Here is a 14,920-nt window from a genome sequence, read left to right as displayed (position 1 = left end):
GAAATATATTGGTAACAATAATGTATAAATGTATAAATCATGAATTCAATTTTGCACAAACGCATTTAATATATATGTAACTGCATTTTTTCAGTAAATGTGTGGACTTTACACATGAAAAAGAATGGTTTATCTGCCATTAGCTCTTCAGTAGAACTGCCATTGCCTTGAGTTACTGTCATATGAAATAGAAAGTTTTCACAAAAAGTGCAGCCCATGATTCAGCAGCTTGTACAACCACCTTTAGCAGCAATAACTTGACTAATAATTTTCCATTTCACTTTATTTGGCTCTCACATTATTGTGGAGGAATTCTGGCCCACGCTTCAGTAAACTGAGGTTTGCAAACTATTTCAAACCGGCTGAGGTCTGGACTTTAGCTGACCTATTGCAACACATTGATCATTTTCGTTTTCAGTTGTTTTGTTTTGAAATCACTGTTTTATTGCGCGACCCAGTTTTTATCTAAGTTTCATCTGTTGGACAGATGGCCTCACATTTAACTCTAGAATGTGAGTTAAAACAAGCCCAAAACAAGATTTGTGCTTGTTTTGTGGGTGCAAAACAAGCCCGAATCTTCACCACTCCACCTCTGTGCCTCACAGTTGGTTTGAGGTGTTTGTGCTGATATGCTGATTTAGGATTTCTCAAAATGTGGTGTTGTGTCATTATGGTTAAAAAAATCGCCACTTCGGTCTCATCTGTCAGTGAGGTTGCAAGGTTGGTTGTTTTACCATTTTAATATCCACACGGTTACATAACTAACTAACTAACTAACTAACTAACTAAATACAAATATGAAAATATAAGGTTTACATTTGTTTTATATATGTTTATTTTTCCAAATTCAAGCTCAACAATAAGCAAAAGTTAAAAACTGAATCGTCCTTTCAGTTTGTGAAAATATTTAATCAAACCAGGGTTGGGACCACAGAGACCTAAACTGATGATGATCATATGTTTACAGCAGAGAAATTTCATCACTGTAAAACTCATAAACCCTGTCAGCTGAGTGGGAGATTTTTGACCAGTCAATTGACCCCCTTGAGGCAGCTCTTGACAAGTAAGATATAAATCTCATTCACCGGTTTCACCACCTTATTCCGAAACTGCACAAAGCAATAAAATTATTAAACTAAACCTGACCCACAAAAAACTCTTCTCAGTGGTATTGTGGGAACACAACTAACGCTTGTTTTCTGCAAAAGCTAAAGCTGTGTCATGTTTGATTTCAGGCACGAGGTTTTTTTGCTGTGTAGTCTGGAAAAGTTCACCACAAGTTGAACCACAGAAGTTTTCCACATCCTTCAATTTTTGCAAGTCATGCAACTAAATAAACTTCCCATATTGCCTCATATATATATATATATATATATATATATATATATATATATATATATATATATATATATATATATATATATATATATATATATATATATATATATTTGTCAACAATTTTTCCAGTTTTTATTGAAAATTATGCCATCTAATGTCTCATTGCACTCTGAAATGAAAGCATAGTACAAATAAGCAATTAAGTTAAAAAAGAAATCATGGACTCAATTTATAGACCAAAATGTATTCTAAAGTTTTGACTCATCTAAGTAGCCACCTTTGGCAGATGTAACAGCTGAAGAGCTTCTTTCTACAGTAGAAATCAAATATTCTTCAGAAAGTTCTTCCCATTTCTGTTGCAGAAGGTCTCATAAATGTGCAGCACGTGTTGGTTGCTTTGCTTTCACTCTTCTGTACAGTTAATCCTAAACCAGCTCGATGGCGTTTAAGTTTAAGTGCTGGCCGCTCCCTGTTTTCAAGCTTCCATCTTGTTCTTTTTTCCTGAGGTAGTTCTGGCATAGCTTGGACTCATATTTTAGGTCATTGCCACGGGATGAACCCCTGACTGCTAGACGCATACCAGAGGGTATTGCATGGCGCTGAAGAATGCTGTTTGGTTCAGGGTGCCTCTCACTCTCTATAAGTCACCGACCCTGGATCCAGCAAACCAGCCTCAGACCATCACACTTCCTCCCTCATGTTTGACAGTCGATGCCACACAATGTCCCTTCGCCTACTTGATGGTGTACAAGGATCCTGTGTGATGAACCGAAGACTGTTTCATGACGTCTTAGCAATGGCCTTTTTGCTGCAACTCATCCTGTCAAAGCTGCAGCTTGAAGTCATCTGTTCACAGTTGAACCTGAGACTTGCTTACTACAACCACTATTAAGCTGTGCTTGAAGCTGTTGTCCTGTGAGGCACCTATCACGCAAGCTGTTAACTCTCAGAAACCTGTCCTCTGATTCATTTGTGGCTTTTGGGTCTGGCAGACCTCTTCCTGTCAGAGTTTGCCCCAGTTTTCCGAGTGCCCTTTGATGGTAAAGGAAACTGTACTCACTGACATCTTGACTTTCTTTGCAATTTCTCTGTAGGAAAGAACTACATTTTTAAATGTTATGATGGTCTGTCTCTCTTTCATTGTTAATGGCTTTTTTCTCCCCATTTTTGTAGCACACTACTTTCTGCAGTACAATACTGTTTAACTGATGCTCACTGGGGTATGGTACCACAGTGTGTCCCAACACTGCCTTTATGCAGACAGAGGGGATTGTAAGTAATCCAGGAAAGTTGGAACACCTATAGGAATTAGTAGCACCAGCTCTCAAGGTTTGAGCAACCTCCATTGCTGCAGAATAGCTTTAAATTGTTAACCCATTTTGTGTTCCTGCAAAAGGCCTTTTTGTATAATTCTGAAATGTACATTATTTTTCAGTTTTGGGTAACCATACCTTTTTTTTATTTAAACCTCTGGCAGTTAACCACTTACCTTTGTACCACTTAAAGCTAATCATTGGACTTGAATGACTTGAATTCCAATAAATACCTGCAAAAATTGGGGTGTTCTCAAACTTTTGACCAGTATTGTTGGCCATAATAGTTGATGTCTTTAAAGTTAACCCAATAACCTTTTTCTTAAATGTTAAAAAGAGCAATTTTTTCTTAGATTTCTAAACCAACATCAAGAACAAATGATTCAAACTGAGCGAATGTACATATAAATATTTGGGGGCATCTATTACTCGGGATAAAAAATGAATCATTTGTTTATATAAGAGTTCTGTGAATTATGATGTTACTCCCTTACTTTGTACTAATCTTATGTGACTGTGGTATGTGTCCTGCGCTAATCCAAATGAGTAAGAAAGGCCAAAACCCAATCAGCGTGTCCTTGAAATGTTTCATCAGACTCATTATTATGTTAGCCTAGAAATAAAATAGAAATAAAACATTCAACTTTAACTCCGCTTCTTTCCCCCCCTAACTTAAGCCAGGGGGCCATGGGAAGGAATTGGGCTTGCCTGTTTACTGTAGCACCTCACTGACCTTGCCTCCCTCACAGTCCTGACAACTACATTATTGTTACTGGCCACTATTGTTCCTCCCCCCCTCTTCAGCTCAAACAGCTGAAACAATACAACAGCCTCTGAGCTTTCTGCAACTCCTCCAGGTTTAATGCATGTTTGCAGAAATCTGTAATCATTAGAAAGATATAAAGGTGTTCACCCCTTGCAGCTGAATGTGCTCTTTCTCTGACCTGAACTGCTGCCCTGAAATAATCAACTCATTCCTGAGTCATTGTCATAAACTGAAAGGTTGGTTCGCTGTGTTGACATCAGAGAATTTTTTCCTTCAGAATCAGCAGCTGTAGAGAGGATGTGTGGCCAGTTCACCACAGCGTGACAGTCTGGTTTGGTTTAGCACTTCATGAGGAAAATTACCCTGTTGTAGCAGTCAACAGAGGGCGATAACGCGCTACGTTTATGGAACACCAGGGCTCTCAGTCATGAAAAAAATTCCATTATTTCCAGCAGTCAGGAACACTTGTTTAGGGAATAATTGTTTGGAAACATATTTTTTGAACAGAACAAACATTCATCAGCACAATGCACCTTTTATTAATCACTATTTATGCTGCGTTAACTTCTTCTAGGATTGTGTAGGTGTCTCAAAATGAAGACAGGTTGAGATTTGAGTGTCTGTGTTGTTCTGGCTTTTCATTGGGAGGTTGAGATTCTACTTGTGGATATACAGCTTGTGCAAAAAAAGAAAAATAGACTTGGTCACTCTGAACCTCTGGAAAAGCTTAGTTTTATTAAAGCCACATTGAGAAACTACTGGAAATAACCACATAACCACAGAAAGCTACAAATGGGGGACATCTTAAACTCTGGCCTTTCTGACAGCACATCTAATCTTCCACCTGGAATCCTTGATTCGGAAAAGATGCACCACCAACTACAGAAGGATAACTCATATCACTGACTGGCTCGCTCTAAAGAAATTGTATCCATTCTTCTCAGATTTTAACCTTGGAAAGCACACGGTACTAATATACTAGTACACGAGTAAAAGATATTGTGAGAAGAAGGATTTTTAAAAACTCTGACATGAAAGACAGAAACGCATCAAACTGTGCACAGACTACAAGGCAGCTGCCAGTAAGAGCCGAATTTACAAGAAAACCGCACGATACTTTGATGATAGGTCTGGGGGAGAAGGAGGAGGAGGGGGGGTTTAAAAAGAGACAGAACACACAATAAACAAAGTGAAAAATTGGACTCCATTATTAACAGTATATGTTTTTTTCTTTTCTTTAAAAATTCCTTGGAGCAATGTAAAATCTGTATATAGTACTCATTAAATTCAGTTTTGTTTGTCCACTTGTACCATAAAAACTTGTAACTAGAGCATCTTCTTAATTATTTTGTTGCAAACAGAGGAAATAAATGCATTAACATCTGAATGGAAAATATAAAGATAATTGCTGAAGACAGTAAATGCTGGAAACTGGGGAAGAGCCTTAACACATGATATCTCACTGGTTAAAAAAACCAAAAACAATAAAACAGCGTACAGTAGGTGGGAGGGTTTTGTCCCCCGTTTCCTGTCCTTAAGCCAGTGGTTCTCAAACTGTGGGGTTGGCCGTGCTGAGAGGGGGGATTACCAAGAGGAAAAATATGGAGTGAAAATAAACTGAATGGAGATTCTTTTTTTAGTCCACAACAATAAAAGACAATAGCTGGTGCTGTTGTTACTGAACTTTTTTTCAGCTTTTGACAGCTTATTTGCCTGAAAAAGATTGACCCACCACCACTGTAACCTAAGACCTTAAATCTATCATAAATATCTTTCTAATAATATTTAAAAATGTTTTATTTGTCTAAACATGTGCTTGTCTGCGCATGGCAAACTGAAGAAATCCTTTGACATTAATACGAGTGCTTTCACTTGAGGAACTCGGGAGTGACCTTCATTACCTGTACCTTTGTCAGAGTCACATGAGAGCTTAAACCAGGTTGCACTGCAATAATTTTACGTTAGCAAATGGTGCTGAACGGTGAGTGAATCACTTGGAAAAAATCTACCTGACAAAGATAAAGTCAGGTGAATGATGTGATGAAAGCTTTGGCAATTAAACTACAAATCACACCATTTGAAAAATGCTGGCTGACATTTAGAATCACAAGACATTTCCAAATTGCTTTTATTTGTAAATTTCCATCATACCATTTCCATGCTGGGGTGTGTCACGTGAGTGTGATGTAACATGGCACCACTTTAGTCATTTAAGAAACATTATATAGTTTCATCTCCGGGACCTGTAAAAACTGATGTGCTACAGAAAGTCACAAACGCACAAACACAATAAGATTAAAGTGCTTTCAAGAAGATGTGAACCTGAAGAAATCACGTATAACAGTCCATTAAACGTTCTGATCTTTGCAGTAACTGACAAAGCAAACATCACAATTTATTAGGGCATTACCACATCAGTTTTTGTTATAAAATACAGGTCTGCTTTCTAGCTTTCTAGTTTTGTAATCCAACAAAGTCATCCATCCATCCATTAGGTTTAATGGATGCTCCAATAATAAAGTATAAAAGCTTCCTTGTGCACTGTGCTCTTGTTTAAATTGCTTGACATCAGTTCATATGACAGCAGAATCCCTTTCTTGCGCTTCTGAAAAATGGATTGTGTTATAAGTGTTAAACAAGAAAATTGATGATGAAATATTGGCGTAAAGCAGATGCATGTGTTTTATTGCATTTTTACAATGGCTGTAATTGTTTTACAATAGATACAGGAACTGTTGCTCCATAAAAGGCTCTCATCCATATAATTTCTTCAGCTGAATGATTAAAATGTTTGCCTCACATGAACACGAAGGGCCTTAATTCCTTTGGTGTTTTCTGTGTAAACAACAGACTTAATAAAACACAGTCTTGAGAGCTCTGTTTGCCTTACAGTGGCAGGTGTATCACTTCAGAAACAGGGCTTGTCCAGGGGATGCACACATGTCAGGTATCACACACTGGTGGGAGTAGAATTCCTCTCTGACACTAAAACAAAAGAGAATAAAGAAAAATGAAGCTGCCGTTTCTTAAGGAGCTCAAACGAAAACAAAACTTCCCCGTGTAAATCATGAATGCTATCTTTGGACTTGGCTCTGTGTGGACAGAGAAGGGCAGAAATATACTTTCTGAAAATTATTTGGCCGATCAGCTCGAGAATCTTGGCAGGATTCAGTCAGCAGAGACCGGACTGCAACAAAGTGAGGATATGCTGACTCGACATAAAGAACAGATTTCATTATCATCATCATCAGCCATCCAAGAGGACCATCCGGCCCCAAGCCAGAAACCCCCACAATCCTCTGCCAATTCAAAGGCTTATTTTTAGGGGCCAAACGTCCCCTTTATTCAGCTATTTTCTCACGTCCTCCAGGCTTTGCTCTCAGCACTTGTGCCTGGCTTTCCCCTTTTACAACTCACAGGCATTCAGCCTGATCAGAGCTTGTAGTTGTCATGAGAAAAAGGAAGGAAATATTTGGATAACCTACTTAAAAATGTACAAATACTCTGTATAAGTGCCTTATGCGTATAAGGTTATTAGAGATTAGGCTGCGGAGAAAGGGGTTTTCAGCTTTCCTGTATAAAACTGGGTGGTTTGAGATGAAAAAATACTTAATAATCATATTTTTCATGGTATTATCTACGTGAAATAACTAGTAACTAATAGTTAATAATTAAACTAGTACAATTTTAATGTGGCGTCAAACTAAATTACTCAAATTCAGGTCAAGTGCCTCAACTCTGCACTTGAGTTGTTGAGTAATTGGACTCTGTTCCATTGTCTGAATTCCCACACCCATAATGCAACACTGTCACTCTGAGGCAAGTGAAAACCTATTTGATCCTCACACCCTCATATTTCTAAACGTAATAGTTTTCCATGATTCCATGATTTGACATGATAAGAAGCTGAGGCAAGTTTAATGTCATGTTTTTAAGAAGGAAGATCATTTAATCATTTAAAACAATTTAAACGTATGTTTGTGGTGTAACTAATGGTTTAAAGTGACTACAGTGAGTACAATTTGAACTGTAATTTGTATCAATTATATAGTACTTCATATACTTCAGTACTTCACAGCTTCATTGAGCTTTAACTTTTCAGGTAATTGCATTGGTTTCTTGGACTTAAAGAAACCAACTCTCTCCAGTTTCAGTCTTGTTGCTACAATTGTATCATTCAGTAAGAGTAAGCAGCTGTTTTAGCGAAAACCTTCTTACCAAAGTGATATACATCTTTTTCTTTAGTGCACATATGATTCAGCTATGGTGTCTTTTCAGAATCACATCACATTTTTGGCTTGAGAACCAACCAATCAATCGCTGGTTTATTTCTTGCCATATTGTTTGAGTCCATGGTTTACATTTGACATTACATTTTTTTTCTTAGGTAAAAATGCATGCATCTTTCTCAGTGGATAATGCTACACTGAACCCACTGAACTGACCCAATGGGCAGAAACAAAGCTTAAGTTGGACTTAAAGACAATAAAAGAATAATACTGATATAAAGGAGAACTTTGATTTCTTTCTAGCTATCTAATGTATTTCTATACCATTGGTAAAAACATACATAGATATAGGTTGAGGTCAAAAGTTTACATACAGTCATTATGGGCATGAATGTCATGTAATTTCAGGCTTTCGCAGTGAGAGTACTGACAGGGGCTTGAAAGAGAAAGTGCATTTCTCCCATATAAAAAAAGTATATTCTTTTCGTTGCTCCCTGTTAATTCCAGAAGTAAATTTAAAATCCTTCTCCTTACACACAAGGTCTTGGATAATCTCAAAGACCTTATAGTGCGGTATCTCCCCAAAAGAGCACTTCGCTTTCAGACTGCAGGCTTACTCGTTGTTCCTAGAGTTTTTAAAAGTAGAATGGGCGGCAGAGCTTTCAGTTTTCAGGCCCCTCTTCTGTGGAACCAACTCCCAGTTTGAATTTAGGAGACAAGCACTCGCTCTGCTTTTAAGATTAGCCTTAAAACTTTCCCTTATGATAAAGCTTATAGTCAATCAGGATAACCCTTTTCTCCAGAAGCCATTTTGCTTTTTCAGCTGCAAATTTCAGACGAGCCTGAAGGTGTTGATTTGGAGCCAAGGCATCTTTTGAGGCCGATACAATGGGAACGTAAAACTTGCTTCACTGTTGACATAGACACCTGTGTTTCAGAATTTCCTGTTCATGGCAGGTTTGAGCCTTGGTGGTACTGGTTTGTTCTTCAACACCCTGACCAATTTCCTTTAACTTGAGGGGGATAGTTTAGGTCTTCTTCAAGGCCTGTGCAAAGTCGTGACACATCAAAATAACTTGTACTTGTGTACAATAGTTTGAATTGATTATCTTGAAATCTGCAGTTGTTTAGAAATGGCTCCAAGACACCTTCCCAACCTGTGTAAATCTAAAGTTTTCCCTCTTTGCTCTTTACTGAGTTCATTGGACTTTTTTTTATTATTATTCTAATTATTAATCAGTCCATCAAGTTCTGTCAAACAAATCCTTTTTCTGCCAAAACAAAATAATTTGTCTGTGGTCTGGCATAATGAGAATTTAACAGGTCTAGGCCTTGTCAAGTCAAAACACATTGTTGAGTTTTCAGCATCACCTTAAAAGATTTAAGCAAGTGTATGCATATATTTGAGCCAAAATAAATTCAAACTTGTGCACCCAATTCTTATTTTTGTAAGGTCAAAGGTCAAAGATGCATGTTGTACCATCAAAAAGAACAGTTCAGAGAAATTATTAAAAGCCACAAATTACCATGGCTTTTATGCTCATGATGAGTGTATGTAAACTTCTGACCACAACTGTATATTTTATAGTTTAAGGGTGTGACACATTAATAATTTAGGGTTATTTCCAACGACAAGACTGAGCTTGAGGGTAGTCAGAAAGAGAAAGAGCAGAGGCCACTGGTTTCCAGGAAACAGCTCATCAGCTGGATTATAAAGTTCCTATATACAAAAATAATACATGTATAACTATTTATTACAGTACAAATAGCCCGTTTCTGTGTATTTGTAGGCATATTAAGGAAGTAAAAAAGAAGAAAAATCATGGTTTTATTTTTCATAAAGAGGCAGGGTGTAGATAATGATCATAAGCATGTCTGATTCACTGACAAAAGTAGTTGTTTAACTGTTTAACTGTTAAAGGCTGATAAATAAAGACTGAAGTTCATTAATTACATAAGAAAAATACCATATTTGTACACGGAGAGAGATAGCATTTTTATGTCTCAATTTAACTTTTCAGTAGCATATGTTGTTTATTTTACCTGTTTAGTTTAAGAACTTCGGATATATTAACCAATGTTAACAGTGTTAACTTTGTAGGGACTGAACCCCAAGAGTGTTTTTTTGTCACCGAGATTAACCCCTTGCATGTGATCATGTGATCACACACTCTGTGAGCTGTTGTTTGGCAAAGAGCCAGCCAGTCAGAGAGCTTTGCGAAATTGCGCCAGGCATCGAGTTGACCTGATGTCCGAGTGGGTTAATAATTGATGTCCTGAGTTTGACCTTGTTGTCGCACGCGATCCCGTTGTCGCACGCGATCCCATCTCAATCCTGTTTTTCCAAGAATTTCTATAAGTTTCCCCCCCAACACACACACACACACACACACACACACACACCTTTTTTGTTTTGTTATTGTCTGTCAAAATAAAGAGACAAAATGTAATGCCACCTAAAAAAAAAGCAAAGAAAAAAAAACAGAACCAAAAAAACCAGAACTCTAAAAAAGTAAAACCACTTCCCTGCTTGCTGTTCATATTTGTATCCACAGACTTGTGTTCCGGCACAGTGCAACATAGTTCATGTGTTGCAATCTTTCCAACAGGGCGTGTGTGTGTTTGGTAATAGACACTGAGGAGCAGCTGATGTAATGACTGCAAAACAGATTTCCAAGAGTCTGAATGACTGGAATGTCTTTAGGAAGTATAGTATTTAAAAATGGTTTTTGATGAAACATGTGTGAGCAAGCTTCCACGACTTTTAAAGAAAAGACAGGCTTCAAGTAAAAAGTTAAAAAATATTTTATTTACATCTTCTTTATTCTGTTTTTCCCACAAACATATCAGTCCACTCTTTTTGTCTGCACAAACAGCATTTGATGGATCAGATATAGTAGATTTGGTCCACACATACAAAATCATTTCTTAGCAAAAATTATAACTCAAACCAGTATTTTAGAATTAGAAATAAAACCAAGGCCAAAAAGTCAATTGTATCTGACAATTAAAAAAAAGTCAATACATACCATACATGTAATATGTATAATATATATAATGTTTTTAAAATGACATTAACTTCACAAAAAACAAAACAAAAAACAGCTAAAGATAAACTCTTGAAGGCACAATATGGCACATACACTTTTATTTTTCAGCAAACAGCAAACATCATCATGGCAATTTGCATTTGGTCAGCTCAACAGTTTCTCACAGTTTCTGCAGGCGTCTAAAATATGTTAAAGGCAATAATCTGATTTCTGTTTTTGGATAAAGCTGATTAAAAAGAGATAGCACCTTCACCCTGATGCCAAAACAGAAAAGGACTGTCTGAGCATTGCTTTAGCGTGTGTGTAAGCATTCATGTATTTGTGCGTGTTCACAGAGGTATTGAAGCACGTACACACTGCTGCTGGTGCTGCTTATGATGGCTGTAATTGACCGTGTAGATAAGCTGCACACGAACAACACATACTGTATTGTATGAGACATGGTGTCATATATTCACAGTGGTACATTTCTCCTTGAGGCACTTGAAGCTGGCTGTGTTGAACATTCACAATTTTACCCTCGAGCTCACCAGTAAGAAAATCCCCTCACTTTCAGTTTGTCCCAGACGCTACTTTTGGTGCAATAGGTGGTAGTTTCATATTTAAGTTGGCACCCTGCTCAGCAGAGGGTTCAGGCTCAGCAGAGGCTAAAATGACTGTGCACCACAAGTTATTCACATGCAGACTGTCTAGACAAGATCTAATACTCAGATTCTGCATTTCTTTCCCTGAATTCTGTTTTCCTCTTCTTCCTCATCTCTTTCTCAATTTCAGTTAGTCAGTCTGTCTGGCTACATGACTTTATAACCAAAACACAAACACACACACAGAGCACAAAGTGCTTAATCTCAACTCATAATTTTAAAAGCAATCTCTTTTCATTCTCTTTTATGGTATTGTGCAAAAGTCTTCAGTCACTCTCATTTCTCCATATTTTACTTTGAAGGAGCCAGAGTTTCCTGTAATTTGGTCAAGTGGTCTTGAGCAATTGTTCTCCAGGTTTTCTGAATGTCTTTAGTTTTAGTTCAAGTTTTTCTGTAGACATTGACTGCTTTGTAACTCATTTGTAGTCCAGTCATTATACCTGGTTCTGTTCAGAGGAATGTTTTTGTTTTGTTTGTTCAACACTTACTACTGAGGATTAAAAAAACAAACTGTAAGGATAAGCAATTGTCTACTTTAGAGAAAGTCTACTTTAGTCACTTTGTTACCAGCAGCCCATTGCAAAAGTGCATAATTTATTTAGTTGAATGTATAAAAATGCTAAAGGTAAGTTTGACAGTCTGACAGGCATAAAATAAAATTCAGCACCAAAGTGATTCCAAGAGTGCTGTTAGCTGAAAGCTTGGCATGTCTCAGCAAAGTGTGCAGTATGTCTTTAAAAAATTTGAAGAAATAGAACAAGTGGAGAACAAAGGAAGAAGTGGCAGGCCTAAAAAACAGCAGATGAATAGTATGTTAAGAAATAGGAAAAGACCAGCAAAGACCTGAGACAAGACCTAAGAGATGCATCTGGACCTTCAGCTGATCCATCTACTGTTCAGTGAAGCCTCATCAGAAATGGCCATCACTGAAAAAGACTTTCTTAAGAAAGGGGAACAAGGAGAAAGTTACACAAAAACCGGACTGAAATCCAGGCAACCAGTCTAATGGAGTGATGAATCCAAACTTAAACTTTTTGGTTCAAATCATTGTTTGTAGATCAAGAGAGAGGCACAACAGTGAATCTTTAAAACCACCTGTAAAACACGTCAGAGGCTCTGTCATGGTTTGGGGCAACATTACAGCCAATGGTGTTGGAGGAGATGTTGTCAAAGCTGAATTTTGAGTGCAGAGAATTATGGTCAGATTTTGATCTACCATACAAAGGCATCTGGAAAGTGTTTGATTGGCAATGGTTTAATTTTACAGCATGACAATGATCCCAAACACACTGCCAATGTAGTAAAAGCATACCTGGATGGAAAACCCATGATTGAACATTACCACATTATCATGGACTATTCTCCCCCAGAGCCCTGATCTTAACATCACTGTAGCAGTGTGGGATCATGTTGACAGAGAATGGAACAAAAGGCAGCCAGCATCCAAAGAAGAGCTTTGAATGTCCTTCAAGAAGCCTGGAGAGCTATTCCAGAGAACTACTTAAAGTACACACTCTGTTTTTGATTTATATAACGTATTCCCATGTGTGTTTTCAGATGTTTCAATAAAACTGCTAACCTACTTCTTAAATCAAGGGTGACTCAAGACTTTTGCACAGCACTGTATTTTTATTCACCCCTTTCTGTACTTGTCCTCTTCTCCTGTTGAATTCTAATACAAGTCCTTCATGATCTCCTGCAACAACGGGTGCAAACACATGTCTATCTCTGTCTTTTTAAGCAGCTGGATGAGATGGACGTGATCGGTGACTATCTGACGCAGGTCTGTCATCTTCTGGAGCAGCTTGGCAAACAGCTGCAGAGAGTCTGGATGGTTTAGCTTCAGCTGCAGCTCCAGTGAATGAAGCACCGTCTCCTGAAGCTGCTCGATGGGCTTCACATTCAGCAGGCCTGGTCGGTCTGGACACATTACAGAGATAAGGAGGATAAATGAGAGACTGACCACAATATATCCAAAGTCCATTAAAACAGGTAGATGAAAATTTAAATTTGCATAAGAAGAGAAATAAAACCGATAGAAAATGACCTAAAGTTTAAAACTTATGTTGGATGGAGAGGTGCAAATAACTAAACATTATCCACATTCACTGGCAGAAAACATCTCAGTTTAGGTTAAGAATGCTTATCTCGATTTCAAGAGATAATATTTGTCATTTAGGTTAATATTTAAATAAAACATTTAATTTTAATCATCATGCTATCCAAGGTCAGGTTTTTATCAAGCAGCACTATAATAATCACCAATACTAGACTAAGCAGTTAGGATCTGTTGACATAAGAGGGTGAGGCTCAAGTGTTCACAAGCTGGTCTGATTTGTTAACATTTTAGATTTTAAACCCTTAGGTCCCTGCTTGCTTTACTGTGATATTACTAGAACAAAAATGTTTGTTAAAAGATGTCAAAGTTGTATAAAAACAACTCGACTGAGTGATTGTTAGTTGCTCATGTGGTTGCCAGTGAAACCTCACCTTTTTTTTTCTTTAAGATACAGTGAGTCAAAATGTTGTCACCAACATGCAACTTGCTGTTTGTAAATCTCCCTGCACGTGATGCAGTTGCTGTTTACTGCCGTTCTGCTAGACTCCCTTCCCAAAAACATCCAATACATCTATGAGTGGGCCGAGGCTGGCCGGAGATAGTGTGTTAAACACAGAGAACTGATAACTTGGATTTACTTGGAGCAGCTAACTATGTTACTTTATATGCACATGGATGTAAATTAAAGTCACGTTGTCTGGCAGAAGCACAGCGATAACATGAAATAACCTTGGAATCATGATTTTTTTAAAAAAATATTTAAAATAAAAAAGTATTTTTGTTTCATTTTTGCCAAATATTGAGCTGAGAATGGGGTCGCCAGTGTTGTATTTGTTTAATATATATCGGTAAGGAAACAGGAAGCGGTTAGCTTAGCTCTGTACAGAAACAGAAAGGCGTAAAAATGAGATTGCATAAGTGGTTTTATTGGTAGGTGATCATGGTATTCTTACTGTGCTAAGCAGCTGACACAGTAGTGCATTAGTAGATGCTACATAGAACTTTGCAGACCCACGTATGCATGTTGTAGCTACCAACAAGGGGGCAATGTGACGCATATGTGGCGCACGCTTAGTAAGGCTTGTAAGGCTTAGTAAGCGTCTGATTGGCACAACTATTACTTGTGCCAATCAGACGCTCTGACATGAACATCTACGACCAGTTTGGACTCACCAGTTAACCTAGCATGCATGTTTTTGGGCTATGGGAGGAAACTTGTACAGGGAACCCTCCACACAGAGAGGCTCAGGGTGACCAAGAGGTTCAAATGACTACCTTTTTCCCTTGAAGCAACAGTGCTAACCACTGCGCTGCACCACCCAATGTGACCAAGATTTGTAGTGAAGTCAAACCATGTGTTAAAAACACTGAACTGTGCACTGCAGCTATTCTCGGTGCTGGTTGATCTTTGATGGGTTTTCTGCATGTGTTTAAGACAATTTTTCTACATACACTTAACGTATTGCTACATGCTGTTGTGCTTTTTTTTTTCTTCGGGGGGTTGCACACATGCAATAGCTT

At 37.8% G+C, this 14,920-nt stretch overlaps 1 protein-coding gene across 5 annotated transcripts in view; it reads right to left on the bottom strand.

Moving 5' to 3' along the window:
• Positions 1-10,465: 10,465 nt before the first annotated feature.
• Positions 10,466-14,920, bottom strand: part of pparg (peroxisome proliferator-activated receptor gamma) — a 42,685-nt gene continuing 38,230 nt past the window's right edge. For all 5 annotated transcript variants that reach the window (XM_006783253.3, XM_006783251.3, XM_035904637.2 and 2 more), the window contains exon 9: positions 10,466-13,260. In XM_006783253.3, coding sequence (XP_006783316.1) covers positions 13,013-13,260 — 248 coding nt within the window. In that variant the 3' untranslated portion in view covers positions 10,466-13,012. The remainder of the gene's footprint in view (positions 13,261-14,920) is intronic.

Source organism: Neolamprologus brichardi, chromosome 5 (assembly GCF_056152115.1).
Source record: "Neolamprologus brichardi isolate AB-2024 chromosome 5, ASM5615211v1, whole genome shotgun sequence".
NCBI classification, from domain to species: domain Eukaryota; kingdom Metazoa; phylum Chordata; class Actinopteri; order Cichliformes; family Cichlidae; genus Neolamprologus; species Neolamprologus brichardi.
Note: the sequence above shows the minus strand (reverse complement) of the source record. Positions and strands in the feature narration are given on the sequence as shown.